The 14212-nt window shown below is 62.2% G+C and overlaps 1 protein-coding gene across 3 annotated transcripts; it reads left to right on the plus strand.

The window, feature by feature from the left end:
* Window positions 1-4390: 4390 nt before the first annotated feature.
* On the plus strand, window positions 4391-11822 carry SLC39A1 (solute carrier family 39 member 1). Of its 3 annotated transcripts, none has more exons than XM_054010712.1 (4): window positions 4391-4460; window positions 7180-7505; window positions 8264-8394; window positions 9506-11822. In XM_054010712.1, exons 2-4 carry the CDS (start codon window positions 7307-7309, stop codon window positions 10193-10195), a joined length of 1020 nt encoding a protein of 339 aa, XP_053866687.1. In that variant the 5' UTR covers window positions 4391-4460; window positions 7180-7306; the 3' UTR covers window positions 10196-11822. The 3 variants fall into 3 exon arrangements, with proteins under 3 accessions (XP_053866687.1, XP_053866686.1, XP_053866688.1); XM_054010711.1 differs by lacking the exon at window positions 4391-4460 and adding an exon at window positions 5150-5519; XM_054010713.1 differs by lacking the exon at window positions 4391-4460 and adding an exon at window positions 5529-6116.
* Window positions 11823-14212: the final 2390 nt, after the last annotated feature.

Consider the following 14212-nt stretch of genomic DNA (forward strand, 5'->3'; position numbering starts at 1 on the left):
GCATCCTGGACAGCCCCAGCCAACGCCCACCCCGGGGCCTTAAAAGGGCAAAGGGCTCCTTGGCACCCAGTGCACCCGGCCGAGGCAGGGGCTTTAGCTGCCAGCGTGTGTGGCGGGTGGAGGCTTCGGGCCTGGCTGTTGGCAGCCAATGGACTGGATTTCCCTGCAAGGGCCCCGGGCCCAGAGACACAGGGCTGCAGCCCCAGGACTATGCCTGGGGAGTGGGGAGCCCTGCAAAGAGGGGGGCAGGGGCTGTGGGGAGAGGACCTTGGGTGTTGCTCTCCAACGCCCCCCTGGCAAAGGGAGGTGCGTCGGTGTGGGGTGCCCCTTCGTTACGCATTGTCCCCCGGTGCTGCTCAGCCCCTGTATTTCTCCCCGGCCCCTCGGGCTGGGGCGGCAGATCGGGGAGGGAACAAGCAAACAGGCCAGGTTGTGGTGTCCTGTGTGTGTGACAGCTACAGCGCTCGGGCAGCTCAAGCCTGGCCCAGTGACCTGCGGGAGCCTCATGCTGTCCCTCCTCCCACACTTAACCCGGGCCCCGCATCCTTCCCGGCATGGCCAGCCCATCGGGCGGCAGCACCACCCACCCTGCCGGCATGCACTAGTCCATGGCAGGCACCCGCCCAATCACACACTGGGTCACGTGATCACTCACACACACAGGGTCACACGTGGAGTCACGTGATCTTCTCACACACACACAGGGTCACACGTGGAGTGTCATGATCTCACACACACAGGGTCACACATGGAGTCACATGATCTCACACACACAGGGTCTCTCTCTCACACACTCAGGGTCACACGTGGAGTCACATGATCTCACACACACAGGGTCTCTCACACACACAGGGTCACACGTGGAGTCACATGATCTCACACACACAGGGTCTCTCTCTCTCTCTCTCACACACACTCAGGGTCACACGTGGAGTCACATGATCTCACACACACAGGGTCACACGTGGAGTGTCATGATCTCACACACACAGGGTCTCTCTCTCACACATACAGGGTCACACGTGGAGTCACATGATCTCACACACACACAGGGTCTCTCTCTCACACACTCAGGGTCACACGTGGAGTCACATGATCTCGCACACACAGGGTCTCTCTCTCTTACACACACACACAGGGTCTCGTGCGCAGGCACACACCCACCTCTGGTGTCACACGCACAGACCCACCCTGCTGAAATTGCTGGTCCCATCAGTGTAACTTTACTGCAGCAAACCCTGGGTCCTTTGTAGCTTGTGCAAACTGCTCATTCGGGCTGACCTCGCCCCGGTACATTCCGGCTGTCAGTGGAGTCTATGAAGTAGCACCAGCGGGTGGGGGGGGGCAGCCCCGGGGGAGTTTTGTCTCATTAGCGAAGGAAGGGGACGCGCTGAAGGGCTCAGGAGATCTCACCAAGATCTGATTCGCACTCCTGCTAAAATCTGGCCCCAGCCCCGTCTGGCTTCCCCAGGGGTGCTGGGGCTTTGAGTCTCCATTTACAAAGTGCATTGGCTCTAGTGGGGGTGAAGAGAGCTGGGGGGATGATCGTTACACAATAGCAGTGAGTGTGTGTGTGGGGGGAGTGTAGCTAGATAGCTGGGGGGTGTATGGGGCTAGCTAGCTAGATTGGATGGATAGCTAGATAGCTGGGGGGTGTATGGGGATGGGTAGTTAGATGGGGGGCGTGGGGGGCTAGATAGGTTAGTTTAGACAGATGCTGGGTGTGTAGGGCTGGAGGGATAGCCAGAGGGGAGTTTGGGGGGATGGATAGCTAGCTAGCTGGGTGATGGGTGTGTAGGGCTGGAGGGATAGCCAGAGGGGAGTTGGGGGGATGGATAGCTAGCTAGCTAGGTGATGGGTGTGTAGGGCTGGAGGGATAGCCAGAGGGGAGTTTGGGGGGATGGATAGCTAGCTAGCTAGGTGATGGGTGTGTAGGGGATGGAGGGATAGCCAGAGGGGAGTTTGGGGGGATGGATAGCTAGCTAGCTAGGGGATGGAGGGATAGACAGGCGTGTGGGGGGGGAAATGAGATCACAGTAGACGAGGATGAGGGGAGGGCACCAACACCAGTGCTGGGAAGTTGCTGGGGGGTCGCTATCTGGCAGAGCCCAGGCACACGGCTGGGCCCATTAGCCAGCGCTGAGCTGCCAGCCCCAGGCTGTGCCAAGGAAAGGCTGGCATTGCCCTTTTAAGCAGCTCGCCGGCAGGTGGAGGAGGTTGGACCTTGACCCGCCTGAGGTGGGGCTGCAGGCAGCTCTGTGCAGCCAGTGCGAAGAAAAGTGCTTTGTCCCAGGATGCAGGCGGGCTCGGCATGATCCTGCCCAGGGCCGGATCCCCGTCTCACTCCCCCGGGCTGGTGTAATTCAGGAGCCAGTGGGGGGCAGGTGGAGGGGCTGGATCAGACCTGGGCAGTGGTACTGGGGCAGCCACCTAAACCCAGGGCTTAATGTGTATCCAGGCTTCCAGGGCTGAGCTCCGGCACCTCTGGGGCTGGCAATTCATAGCCCCAGCGCCTCTTTCATTCCAAATGACGCTCTGCCTATGACCCCTCACGGCTGGACAAGCCCCGGATCCCAGGGGTTACTGATGGGGAACAAGGCACAGCAAAGAACAGGCTTCCCCTATCCCCACTCTCACATTTTCCCACATCACTGCTTCTTTTCCTTTGGCTGGGAGCTGTCCTTCAGGGGTCAGTGCGCTGCCCTCGAGCAGGGGGAGGGGGGGCAGGGCAGAGCTGAGGGGCAGGGTGTTGCTGGAAGGTGTTATGGGGCCATCAGCGGCTGGGTTTGCTAACTAGCTGTCTGAGGCTCTCAGAGCCGCACAGAGGTTTTTAGGGCCCAGGGGCAAAATCTGCAACTGAAGCCCCCCACTACCGTGCCAAGAAAGTGACCCCTGAGGGGAAAGGCCCCAGCGTTGGGGTGTGGTTAGGGGAGCCCCACACACCCCCTGCAGCAGCAGCTCCTGCTCCAGGCATCGTGACCTGGTGCGCAGGGTCGCAGCACGGCTCAGGATTGGCCCAGTCACAGGACCCCCCGTGCCAGATCGCAATGCCGCTCGGTTTCGGGGCCTGGGGAAAACTGTCCTGTTCCCCCCTGGGTGGCCCTGGCCCTGCATCCTCCATTTCCCCACTGATTTTCTCCAGAATCACCCGGGTTTGTCCAATGAAGACTAGAATCTTCCCTAAAAAACCCAAAACCAGTAGGAGAACACCTCAACCTCTCTGACCACTCAGTAACAGACCTAAAGGTGGCAATTTTGCAACAGAAAAGCTTCAAAAACAGACTCCAACGAGAAACAGATGAACTTTAATTAATATGCAAATTAGACACTATCAATTTAGGCTTGAATAGAGACTGGGAATGGCTGAGTCATTACACACATTGAATCTATCTCCCCATGTTATGTATCCTCACACCTCTTGTCAAACTGTCTGTAATGGGCTATCTTGATTATCACTACAATTTTTTTTTCTCTTAATTCATTAGCCTCTTAGAATTGGTAGGACAACTCCCACCTTTTCATGCTCTCTGTATGTATATATGTCTCCTCCCTATATGTTCCATTCTATGCATCCCATGAAGTGGGCTGTAGCCCACGACAGCTTATGCTCAAAGAAATGTGTTAGTCTCTAAGGTGCCACAAGTCCTCCTGTTCCTTTAGAGCCTTCCCTGACATTTTGGAACAGGCCGGCTGCAGCTTTGAGAAGTTATCCCGGGACCGGGTGACCAGGGGGTGGGGGTGGGCCACGCTTGCACGGACTTGGCGTTGTCAGCTGTCGCTCGTAACATGGGTTAGCTGGCAGGGGCTGGGCGCTCCAACAGCCGTGTCCGCACTGGGATGTAAACGTGTTAGCAGTGCACCTTCTGCCTAGGCCTCGTCCACACTGGCGGTGGCGTGGAGGGGTCAGGCTCCGGTGCAAAGCCCGCTGCCCGCCCTGCAGTGGGTCTCTGCACCCGGAGGTGAAAGGCTCTGGCAGGGCGAAGGAGCGGGACCCTGTGCCTGGCTCGGGCGCACCAAGAGCCGCGTGGGGCACAGACCCACCTCCCTCACCCCCACGCTGCTCTTTGTTGGGGCGTGCAGGGAGCGGACCCCACATGTGCCATGAGGAGTGTGCAGGGTCACTACCCCTAGTGTAAAAACAACAAGGAGTCTGGTGGCACCTTAAAGACTAACAGATTTATTTGGGGATAAGCTTTCGTGAGTAAAAACCTCACTTCTTCGGATGCACTACCCCTAGTGTAGACATGGCCCTGGAGCCTGGCCTGGCACGGGGACGCTGCCCCTGGGCTAGGGGGCAGTGAGGGGGGGCGGGCTCTGGATCGCCTTGCTTTTCATTGGCCCCTGTGCGATGCCACTCGCAGGTCCTCCGCCTCCCCATTGGCGGAAAGCGCTTCCCCGGCCACGCCCCTTCCGAACGCTCAGCCACAGCCCGCACCGGGCCCGGAGACAAAGTAGCGAAGGTGAGTCCGGGCGGGGGGAGCCCCCGGGCCGGGCCTGAGTCCCGCCCCCGGCGAGGAGCCCCGTTCCCGGGCCTGGGGCGGCAGGGCCGGGCCCCCCCTTCCAGCCACCCCCCAGCCGGACCCCCCCCTTCCAGCCAGGCCCTCCGCCCAGCCGGACCCCCCCCTTCCAGCCGGGCCCCCAGCCGGACCCCCCCCTTCCAGCCGCCCCCTTCCTGCAGCCGGGCCCCCAGCCGGACCCCCCTTCCAGCCGGGCCCTCCCTCCAGCCGCCCCCCCCTTCCAGCCGCCCCCAGCCGGACCCCCCCCTTCCAGCCGCTCCCTCCCCCCAGCCGGACCCCCCCTTCCAGCCGCCCCCTCCCCCAGCCGGACCCCCCCTTCCAGCCACCCCCCCAGCCGGACACCCCGTTTTGGCCGGGCCCCCCCTTCCAGCCTCTCTACAGCTGCCCCCCCCTTCCAGCCGCTCCCCAGCCGGGCCCCCAGCTGGACCCCCCTTCCAGCTGCCCCGTCCCCGCAGCCGGGCCCCCCCTTCCAGCCTCTCCACAGCCGGGCCCCCCTTTCCAGCTGGGCCCCCCCTTCCAGCCTCTCCACAGTCAGCCGCCCCCCCCCTCGCCAACCCCCCCCTTCCAGCCTGCCCCTGCATCCAGCCGCCCCCCCCCCCTTCCAGCCTCCCCCTGCGCCCAGCTGCCCCCTGCGCCCTGGCTGCACCCCAGGGCCAGACCCTGTAGGACCCCCCAGGCCCGCATGCCCCCACCCCCGCTTGCTCTCCATCTGGGTCTGGGTTGGTTTTCTACAGGTGGGGGGAGGGTACGCCCCCCACCCCCCCCGCCCAGTCTGTGTTTGTGCTGCCGGCCCAGGGCTGCTAAAAACCTGCCCCTCCTGGCCTTGCGGGGGCCCCCTGACAGCCCGGGGCTCTTGGTAGCAGCTGACCCAGCCTGTCCAGCATGGCTGCTCTCCGGGTTCGCCCACGGGACCAGCCGGTCGCTCGCTCTCCGGGGACGGGTATTTTTAGAAGCGCAGCATGTGATCTCTGGAAGAGGCGAAGTTCCGGGCAGTGGAGCCAGGTCGGACTCGAGCCGTGTCCAGGCCAGGAGTTCTCCCCTGGGCTGTGCGCCCCAGGGGGGCATGAACAGCTTTCAGGGGCGCCGAGCGGGACGGGGGACTCCTGGACTTCTCTGTTGGCACCTAGGGTCACCCTCGGGAAAGCCCCCCAGCTGTAGGCGGTGATGGCTCCCCCGTCACGTCACATCACATCACATCACATCACATCAGTCATGAGAACTAGATGTTGTTGGTACTGAGGAGGGCTGGGAGAAGGTGGTGCTGCTGTGGGGTCAGGGGTGGAGTGAACACTGGGAGCCGGGAAGGCCTGATGCCCTGTGTGTTTGGGCCGCTGCCTTTCTGTGCCTCAGTTTCTCCATGAAATGGGCTAACACCGCTTAAGTGCGGTGCCCTCCCAAGGCACGTGTGATTTAGTAGTTAAGGCCAACCAAGGAGTGGGTCCCGCTCCTGTGGGGATGGGCACGGCGGAGCTCTTGCCAGGAGGTGATGTGGGCGAAGCTACGGAGAGCCACGAAGTGCTGTACGTGGCCTGTCCCGGGTGGCAGCTCTTGCCGGAGCATGCGGTGAGGAAGAGTGAAGGTTTCACTGAGTGGAGACAGGTCCGTGCCTTTCCCATCCTGTCCGGATGTTTTGGAATTGCTGCCCCTCTCTCGGGGTAGTACCAGCCTGTGCCCTGCAGACCCGCTTATAAATACTCCCAAGGGAACTTTGATCTTAAGACTATTGGTTGTCTGGGGGTGGGAGAGGGTTCAAAATTCCCAGCGTTGTTGGCTGGATGACTTGGCAGAGCTCAGAGCTGGCGCTGGCTTTGCACCCCGGAGAACTTGCCCGAACTTGCTCAGGACACTTCGGGCAAATCCGGGCGGGCATGTGGGCTTCCTTTCCTGGGTCCCTGGAGTCCCAAAATTCCCAGCTAGCTTGAGGGCAGGCTGGGATCCCAGCCCTCCTGCTAAATGCCTGCTGGCTTGGGTCAGGGCGCGCGTCCTGAAATCTCCTTGTTCTGGGTTTTTCCCAGACAAGGGGCCAAGTTCCCCCTGGTGCGCCCCACAGGAGTTAGCAGGGTCTGTTTGCCCCAGCTGGTGCCAGCCCTACCTTGGGGGCAGGGGGTTAAGGCCCATTGGTCTCCTGTAGGGCAGCCTCACCCACGAGGAATGTGCTGGGAACGGGATGAGTCACATGCTGTAACCAGAGGTCGGAAGTGCCTGGGAGCTGAGATTTGCTAGGAGATTGGGGGGTGGGGGAAGTGTATTAAGCTCATCCATTCCTGGCCTGGCGGGGGGGGGAACTCGGGCTGAGTGGTTAATTGTTCCTGCTCTGGGGGGGATCCTTCCTAGATGGCCTCTTCTGGGGCAGCACCTGACAAAAGGGGCTGGTGCCCTGTCTTGTGTTGGGGAACCCCCCCAGCTAGGAACCCCGTCCCAGCCGCCCTGCGCTGCTCCCCCAAGCCCCGTGGCACAGGCAGGGCCATCCTGGAGCAGCTGTTCTGGGGCTAGGGTTAAACCCGTAACTGAACTGGAGGTTCGGGGTCCGGATGGCTCAGCCCGGCCCACGGTGCCAGCGAGAGTGAGAGCCCCTGGAGCAAGGGGTGCTTTGGTCCCCCTGTGGCATCGGTGTGGGGGCCAGCCACGGTTGGGTCTGCTGATGTCTGTTTTGCGTTCGCAGGGCAGACGCTGCTCGCGGAGGACACTCCCCTCGCTTTCGGAGGCAGGCCGAGACTCCTGCCGGGCCGTGCGCCCCCCCCGAGGGGAACACAGGGAGCAGGAGAGGCCTTTCCAGCCGCTCCGGGGCCATGGCTGAGTGGCCGGGGCCCAGGGCCGACCCCGAGCAGATGATCTGGAGCCCTGGCTCCAGCATGGCTGCACTCCGGTCCCCCACGGGCTTGGAGGTGAAGCTGGGCTCCCTGGTGACGCTGCTGCTGCTGACCATCTTGTGCGGCCTAGCTCCACTCTGCGTCTTCCGGCCACACGGGAGCGGGGCCGGTTCGTTGGGTAAGGCCCGGCCTGCGGGGAGCGCCAGGCTCCGGGGCAGCTGCCGCTCAGCACGGCGAAGAGGCGGCCCTGGCCCCGGGCTCCAAGTGTCTGGTGACTAAGCAGCCAGACCCAGGGTCTGGGGCAGCACGATCACCCCCAGGGCACGCGGTGGGGTGGAGTGGGGGGGACGGCTGAGACCAGAGCGATTCACCCAGGGTCAGTGGTGGAGGCAGGATCAAAGCCAGGCTCCTGCTGGCTGTTCTGCCGCCGGGGGCTCTGCTAGCCCCTTCCTCGGCTCCGCTGCCCGGGGAGAGGTTTGCGGGGGACGCCACTGGCAGCCGGAACCATTGAGAACCCTGCATCATTTCACTGCCGCTGAGCCGGAGCCTGGGCCTCCTCCTGGCTAGTGGCTCCTGGGGCCGGAGGGCAGAGAGATGGGGCTGGGGAAATGCACTGGCGTTCCAGGACAGGGGCTCGGTTTGATGGGCTCCAGGCGCCCGGCTGCGTCTGTGTGTCGTGTTCCCCCCCCCGCCCCCCCCCCCAAAACGTCACTGGCCGGGCAGTGCTTGGGGCAGACTGTGCATTCGTAACTCGCCGAGCGGCACGTGGCTTCGCTCGTCGCCCGCAGGCTCGATCGGACCCTGAAGGGGTCCCATCTTGGAGCCCAGCTCACTGCCCAGTTAGCTGGCAAGACATGTTGGCACCCTGGCAGAGCAGCAGAGCCGTGCGTCTCCCTGCCTGGGCTCGTCATTCGTGTGTCCCTCCCTCCCTGCCAGACACGCGCAGAAAGGTCCTGAGCTTGGTGAGTTGCTTTGCGGGTGGTGTGTTCCTAGCGACCTGCCTCCTCGATCTGGTCCCCGACTACCTGGCGAGCATCAACGAAGCGCTGGCGTCCCTGAGAGTCACGGTAAGTGTGTGCGATGCCGGAGGCCAGAAGAGACGGGCACAATGCTCCTTCTGGTCTGTGTAACGGGAGCACCCAGAGCCGGGGTCCCCGTCGGGCCGGGTGCTGCCCTGATCCCTGGTGGGCTCTGTGGGAGACGCCCTGCTGCTGCACGCTCAGGTCTGGTCGGGGGCTGAGGGGAAGCCGTGGGGCTCTGGACACAGGCCTGGGGCGGGTGGTTTGTGGGGAGCCCTGGCGGGAAGCACCGAGGCTCTGACTGAAGTGGGATTTTCAGGGCTATGGAATGGGGGATGGCTGGGGGGCAGTGGGGATGCTCTGTGTGCTGAGAGGCAGAGCTCCTGGCTGCAGTGGGGTGGGGAGGAGAGGGGGCTCTGGGGCTGGGCAGGGCTGCCCGTGGCCAGGACCTGTTGCTGTTTGCAAACCCGGTGTCCCTGCAATGACTGGGGGGGTGGTGGTGCTGGGCCGGGCAGAGTCTGGCCTATCGGACGGCAGGGGCTTGTGGTGACTCACTGGAGCCGTTTGCCTCATTGAAGATCCTTCCCCCCCTCGCCCCCGCCTGGCCTTCCCACGCGGCTTCCTGGCAGCCACAGCCACGGCTTCTCGGCAGTGATGCCTTCTGCTCCAGCATCACTGGGGGAGGGGGGCATTCTGGGGCGCCTGGCTCGGGGGTGTGTGGGGGAAGCCAGGGACTAGGCTGGGCCGAGGTCTGATTAAAATCCTAGCAATGCCCCGGGAACCTGCAAAGGGAAAAGCTGACTCCCCGCTCGCTGCTGGGGGCAGGCCCCCATGCTCCAGCCGGGCCCCTCGCTGTGGCGGGGGGAGCTGCAGCATGCAGGTGGGGACAGTGCATTGTGCCCCCTGCGACCGGTGGCGCTGAACCCTCTGGAACTGGAAATGGGGGGCCCCCCTGCTCTGCCCCCCCACCTCCCGAGGGGCGTCGCATGCATAGCGGCAAGATGGCTGTTGCGGGGGTGGCTCTCGCCCCAGGCGGGCAGGAGGTGAGGCCCTGGGGCGAGGGGACGGGGCACCTGGGGACCTTTGGCACCAGGCCTGTGGGCCCGGGCAGGAGCGGGAGGTGCCGAGCTCCTCATTGACCTGCCTTTTCCCTCTGCAGCTCCAGTTCCCCCTGCAGGAGTTCATCCTGGCCATGGGCTTCTTCCTGGTGCTGGTGATGGAACAGATTGTGCTGGCCTACAAGGACCAGTCTGGCTCCCTAGAGGAGACGCGGGCTCTACTGGGGGCCTCGGCCCAGGACAGCACCGTGCAGTCCCAGCACTGGCAGGAGGGGCCCCTGCGCCCCGCCTGGGGCTCTGCCCAGGAGCGCCCCCACGTGCACGTTGACTTCAATGCGCACTCGGCCATCCGTTCCTTCATCCTGGTCTTCTCGCTCTCGCTGCACTCCGTCTTCGAGGGGCTGGCCGTGGGGCTGCAGCAGGCCAGCGCCAAGGTGCTGGAGATCTGCCTGGCCCTGCTCATCCACAAGTGCGTCATCGCCTTCAGCCTCTCGCTCAAGCTGCTGCAGGGCCGGCTGCGCCCCCGGGCCGTGGTCGGCTGCCTGCTGCTCTTCGCCCTCATGTCCCCGCTGGGGATCGGCCTGGGGGTGGCCCTGACGGAGACCTCGGGCGCCCTGCACCAGCTCTCCCGCAGTGTGCTGGAGGGGCTGGCCACCGGCACCTTCATCTACATCACCTTCATGGAGATCCTGCCGCACGAGCTTGGCTCCTCCGAGCAGCGGATCCTCAAGGTCATCCTGCTCCTCGCCGGCTTCGCCCTGGTCACCAGCATCCTCTTCATCAAGATCTGAGCTGCCCACGGCCCCCACTGCCAGGGACAGACCAGGACTGTGGGGGCAGATGCAGCCCTGCGGCGGTTCCTGGCGGATCCAGCTGCCTTCTGACCCGGGTCTGGTGCTTGGGAACCCTCCCGCCGCAGCCCCGCGGAGAAGCGATTCCCCAGCCTCGGCCAAGGAGCAGCACGTCCGCCCTGTCGGCAGGAGTTCTGGCACTTGTGCCCCTGCTGCCAGCAGCGTGGGATGGATCTCAGGACTGGCGGGGTCTGGCCCTGCACTGGAGGAAATGCTGGGGGTCCTGCTCTGGTAGAGTGCTGGTCGGTCCCTCTGCACCCTGCCTGCTGCCAGGACCCATGGATTGAGCCCAGCGCCCCCTGAATCTAAACCTGCCTGGGGCTCAGGGCAGCTTCCTCCACCCTGGCATGGCTCCTCTAGGGCCCCAGCCTGGCCATGCTGGGGGAGAGTCGGAGGATTCTTCAATATGAGCACTGCCCCGTAACCCTGCCGCAAAGCCCTCGGGCGCATGCTTGGCTGAGCTGGGGCCTGCGGGGGCACCGGGGGCTGTGGTAGCTTCGCTGCCCCCAGCTCCGCGGCAGGGGGCGGTTGCCCAGCTGGCAGCATTTCCCTCCCCATCCCCGGGAAGGCCGGGACGGCGTGTTCCTAGACGAGCCCTCAGGCCAGGAGAGTGCAGGGTGGCATGGGGCTGGCTGCCCGGCAGTCTTCCATGCTGCTGGGCTGGGTAGCGGGTTGGGCCTGGGCCAACGCCCTATGCCCTGCAGTGCCAATGCCTCCTTCCGCTCCCCTCCCACTGCAGTTTTCAGCCAATCGGAGGGCAGTGTGGCCTAGTGGCTAGAGCACTGGACTGGGACTCAGGAGCCCTGGGGTCTATTCCTGGCGGTGCCCTGGGCGATCTTGGGCAAATCACTTCACCCTCTGTGCCTCAGTTTCCCCATCTGTAACTGGGGGACCGTGATCTCAACCTTGGTGCAGTGTGACGGCTGAGAAGAGGAGCTGGGAATGATGAATTATTTTTTTTAAGGACTACAGAGTAAAGACTGAATCTGTGGCCTAGTTATACGCACCGGGCCGGCGGCCTAGCTCAGCCAGTGAGATCAGTGACGTGGCGCCGGTTCACACCCGCTGGAGGGTACCAGTTCCTGTACCTGTGGTTGGGGGGATGTCCCTACCGGAGCAGTGCCGGGGCAGTCCCCTGCTCGTACCGGTATAAAAGTGCCTTAGAGCCATCCAGCGTGGTCCCCTTCCCGCATGGAGTCTTCCAATGGAGCCACTGGTGTCGCCCTGGGCCGGGCCAAGACCCCAAGGTGCCAGGAGCTGCGCGGATACCGAACAAAAAGATGGGCCTGCCTCAAAGAGCTTCCAGCATCTACAGTGCAGACCTGGCTTCCTGGGCTACACCATCGAACGGCCTTAACCCCACAACACTATTTTGATAAACAGCCTCTTTCCAGCTGCCTGGGAGGTGGTAGGAAAGCCACGCCCAGCTGCTTTACGTACAGAGAGTCTATTTTACTAACTGCCTGTTTCTCCTTCCCGCCTTGCTGGTGGAAACGCAGCTGTTTGGTTAAAATACTGACAGAGAAACTTTGAGAATTTGAAAAATAAAATGACTTTAATCTCTGTAGCTTCTTGGGTGCTGTGTTTTTAACCTCCCCCCTCCTCCCCCCCCCAGGTCAGATCTCCAGGGCAGTGACGGCTCCTGTCTTTTAAAGAGCCATTTCTCTATGGGTGACGTGTCTCCCCCTCCCCCGAATCAGCACCAGGCCTGGGCCTGTGTCCGTCCGGGGTGCACAGACGGGCTTAGCTATGTGGCTCTAGCCAGCTGCCCACGCCATGTCCGTGTGGGTCCTGAAAAGGCCCTGGTGCGCTTGGCCCAAAGCTGGAGCTCAGAGCGCATTACAGGACCCTCGGGGTGCAAGGGCAGCGGGCTTGAGCGAGGTCGATCTCCATCCCAGCTTGGTGCGCGCTGTTTGCTCTGACACAGCCAAGGGGGCCTCCAGGACGGCAGGCCCCTTTCTGTCAGCCCTACTGAGCGAGGTGGTGGTGGGGCACGGCAGAGCCCTCATCCGCGCAGGAGCATCCACGTCACCTCTAGAGGGAGCCGCCGCTCTGCATGGTCCCTGCATGTTCGCAGCGCTGTTATCCTCCTGCACAAATCTCGGCAATCCCCCGGTAATCCCTTAATGCACTCGGCAGTACCTTGGCATAAGCGTGTTCATCTTTAACTCCTGCCTGGGCAGTGCCGAAGCGGGTCCGTGAGAGCAGAGCTCTCTGGGCCAGCCGTGAGCCCCTCTGCTGCTAACGGGGTTTGAATCCTGCCGCTTCTGTCCCCCCTGTTCACACCTACGTCTACAGATAGCCACTCAGCCCAGTGCCGGGACTTAAAAGCACCATCCTTGCCTTGTCGCCTCACATCGGTTTACCCAGTTCCCCCGGCGTACCCGGCCCATAGGGACCTTGGGCCAGCGCTTGGTCAGTTTCACGAAGCAGGACAAAGCCAGACTCCGGAGTAACAGAGGGGCCCAAATGTCGCTCGTGTTAGTGCCGATGTCACCTACGATCTCTGTGCCTTTGGCTCTGGCCCCTCACAGCTGCAGTTAAAAAACATTTGCATCAGAAATGACCCAGGAAACTCTCTGACGCTGAGGGAAGGGATCCCCCAGCTTTTTACATTGTCTGCAGGAATGCTTTGTGCCTGTCCCCTGATTTCGGGCCTTTGCCTCTCCCTGCTGCCAGCTTCGGGCCGCACCTGGCTGAGGGGAGTGCGGAGGAGAACCCTGGGGCCATGCTCCCAGACATGCTGAGCTAGGCACTGTTCGCACAGACGCTCCCAGCTCAGCTGACCTGCTGTGCAGCTGTGAGAGGGGCCAAATTCCAAACCTATGGGGCATCTCGCTTTACCCAGCTATCTGGGCGAGAACAGCAATCTCTGCCCCTTGGCTGTGCAGAAGAAATTCACAGAAGTGCCAAGCAGGCCCGTGACGCATGCTAGCAGAGGGCAGGGACTTACCAACAACCTCCACTAGCCCCCTGTGCCACAGCCTGCCTATCTGCAGTAGGATGGAGGCTTTTGGCTGGTACTGAACGAGCCCTGCTCGCAGCCCTCCGGGCTAGAACAAATCTCCGGGGCTTACTACCCTCTCAAGTCATGCTTAGCACTTGTACAGGCCTTTCAGCTGCAAACCCGGCTTGCCTGCCAGCTTGTATCTAGGTTGCCAGGGAGGCAGCATGCTAGCCCCGCTGCTTCTGGAGTTTGTTTTCCATTGGGAAAGCTCTGGTCTCTTGCGGGAAAGCAGAGCTTGGTTTGATGGGGAGGTTCATTGTGGGGACGTTTTTAGGTTGAAGTGTATCACAGAATGGGTTGGAAAGGAGCCCAGTTGCTAATTTCACTCTGTTTCCCGCAAGGTTGGATTGTAAAACGCTATCTACTGTAACGTGCCCAGCGGCTCCAGGACTCCTGGTCCTGACACAGATCCCTTAAGAGACCTGGGGCAAGTCCCTTCGCTGCTCTGGGCCTGTTGCCCCAGCCAGAACAGAGAGGAGGGGATGCCGTTCTTCACCATCTCAGCCAGGTTTGACGAGGTTTTCTCAGTGCATGTTTGTAGAGTGCTTTGAAATGGGTTTAGGGCCAAGGCCCTGCTTGGTGCCGGATAACGCACGCCTAGCCCTATGGAGCAAAGCAGAGCTACAGCGGAGCGGGGGAATCTCTGCGTGTGCGTGCCTTGCCTTTGCCGTTCAGTCTGACTGAGGCTGTTCTGTTGTAGCCCGCGCCTCTGCCTGAGGGCTGTGGAAGTCACTTGACTGGACTCTTTCATGTAGTGCCTTTTCTCTTCCTTTTCCTCTCAGGCTGAGAATTGCGCAGGGAACTGATTCCTGAAAATTCTTTTGGCAATTTTTAAAAATGCTGGCTGAGGTGTCAGCCGTGCGACGTATTTTCACGAGTGGAAGCAGATCAAAGAACTGCACTTTGTGCTTGGAACGGCAGCGGGGGGGAATCAGTAGCAGTGCGGGGAT

The sequence above is a fragment of the Malaclemys terrapin genome, chromosome 21 (genome assembly GCF_027887155.1).
Source record: "Malaclemys terrapin pileata isolate rMalTer1 chromosome 21, rMalTer1.hap1, whole genome shotgun sequence".
Classification (NCBI taxonomy): Eukaryota; Metazoa; Chordata; order Testudines; family Emydidae; genus Malaclemys; species Malaclemys terrapin.

Excerpts from the sequence above, each read along its gene's own strand:
- SLC39A1 (XM_054010711.1), top strand. The coding sequence starts at position 5,200 with ATGCCCCCACCCCCGCTTGCTCTCCATCTGGGTCTGGGTTGGTTTTCT. Across the intron at positions 7,506-8,263 it reads GAGCGGGGCCGGTTCGTTGG|ACACGCGCAGAAAGGTCCTG; the intron begins GTAAGGCCCGGC and ends CCTCCCTGCCAG. Across the intron at positions 8,395-9,505 it reads TGGCGTCCCTGAGAGTCACG|CTCCAGTTCCCCCTGCAGGA; the intron begins GTAAGTGTGTGC and ends TTCCCTCTGCAG.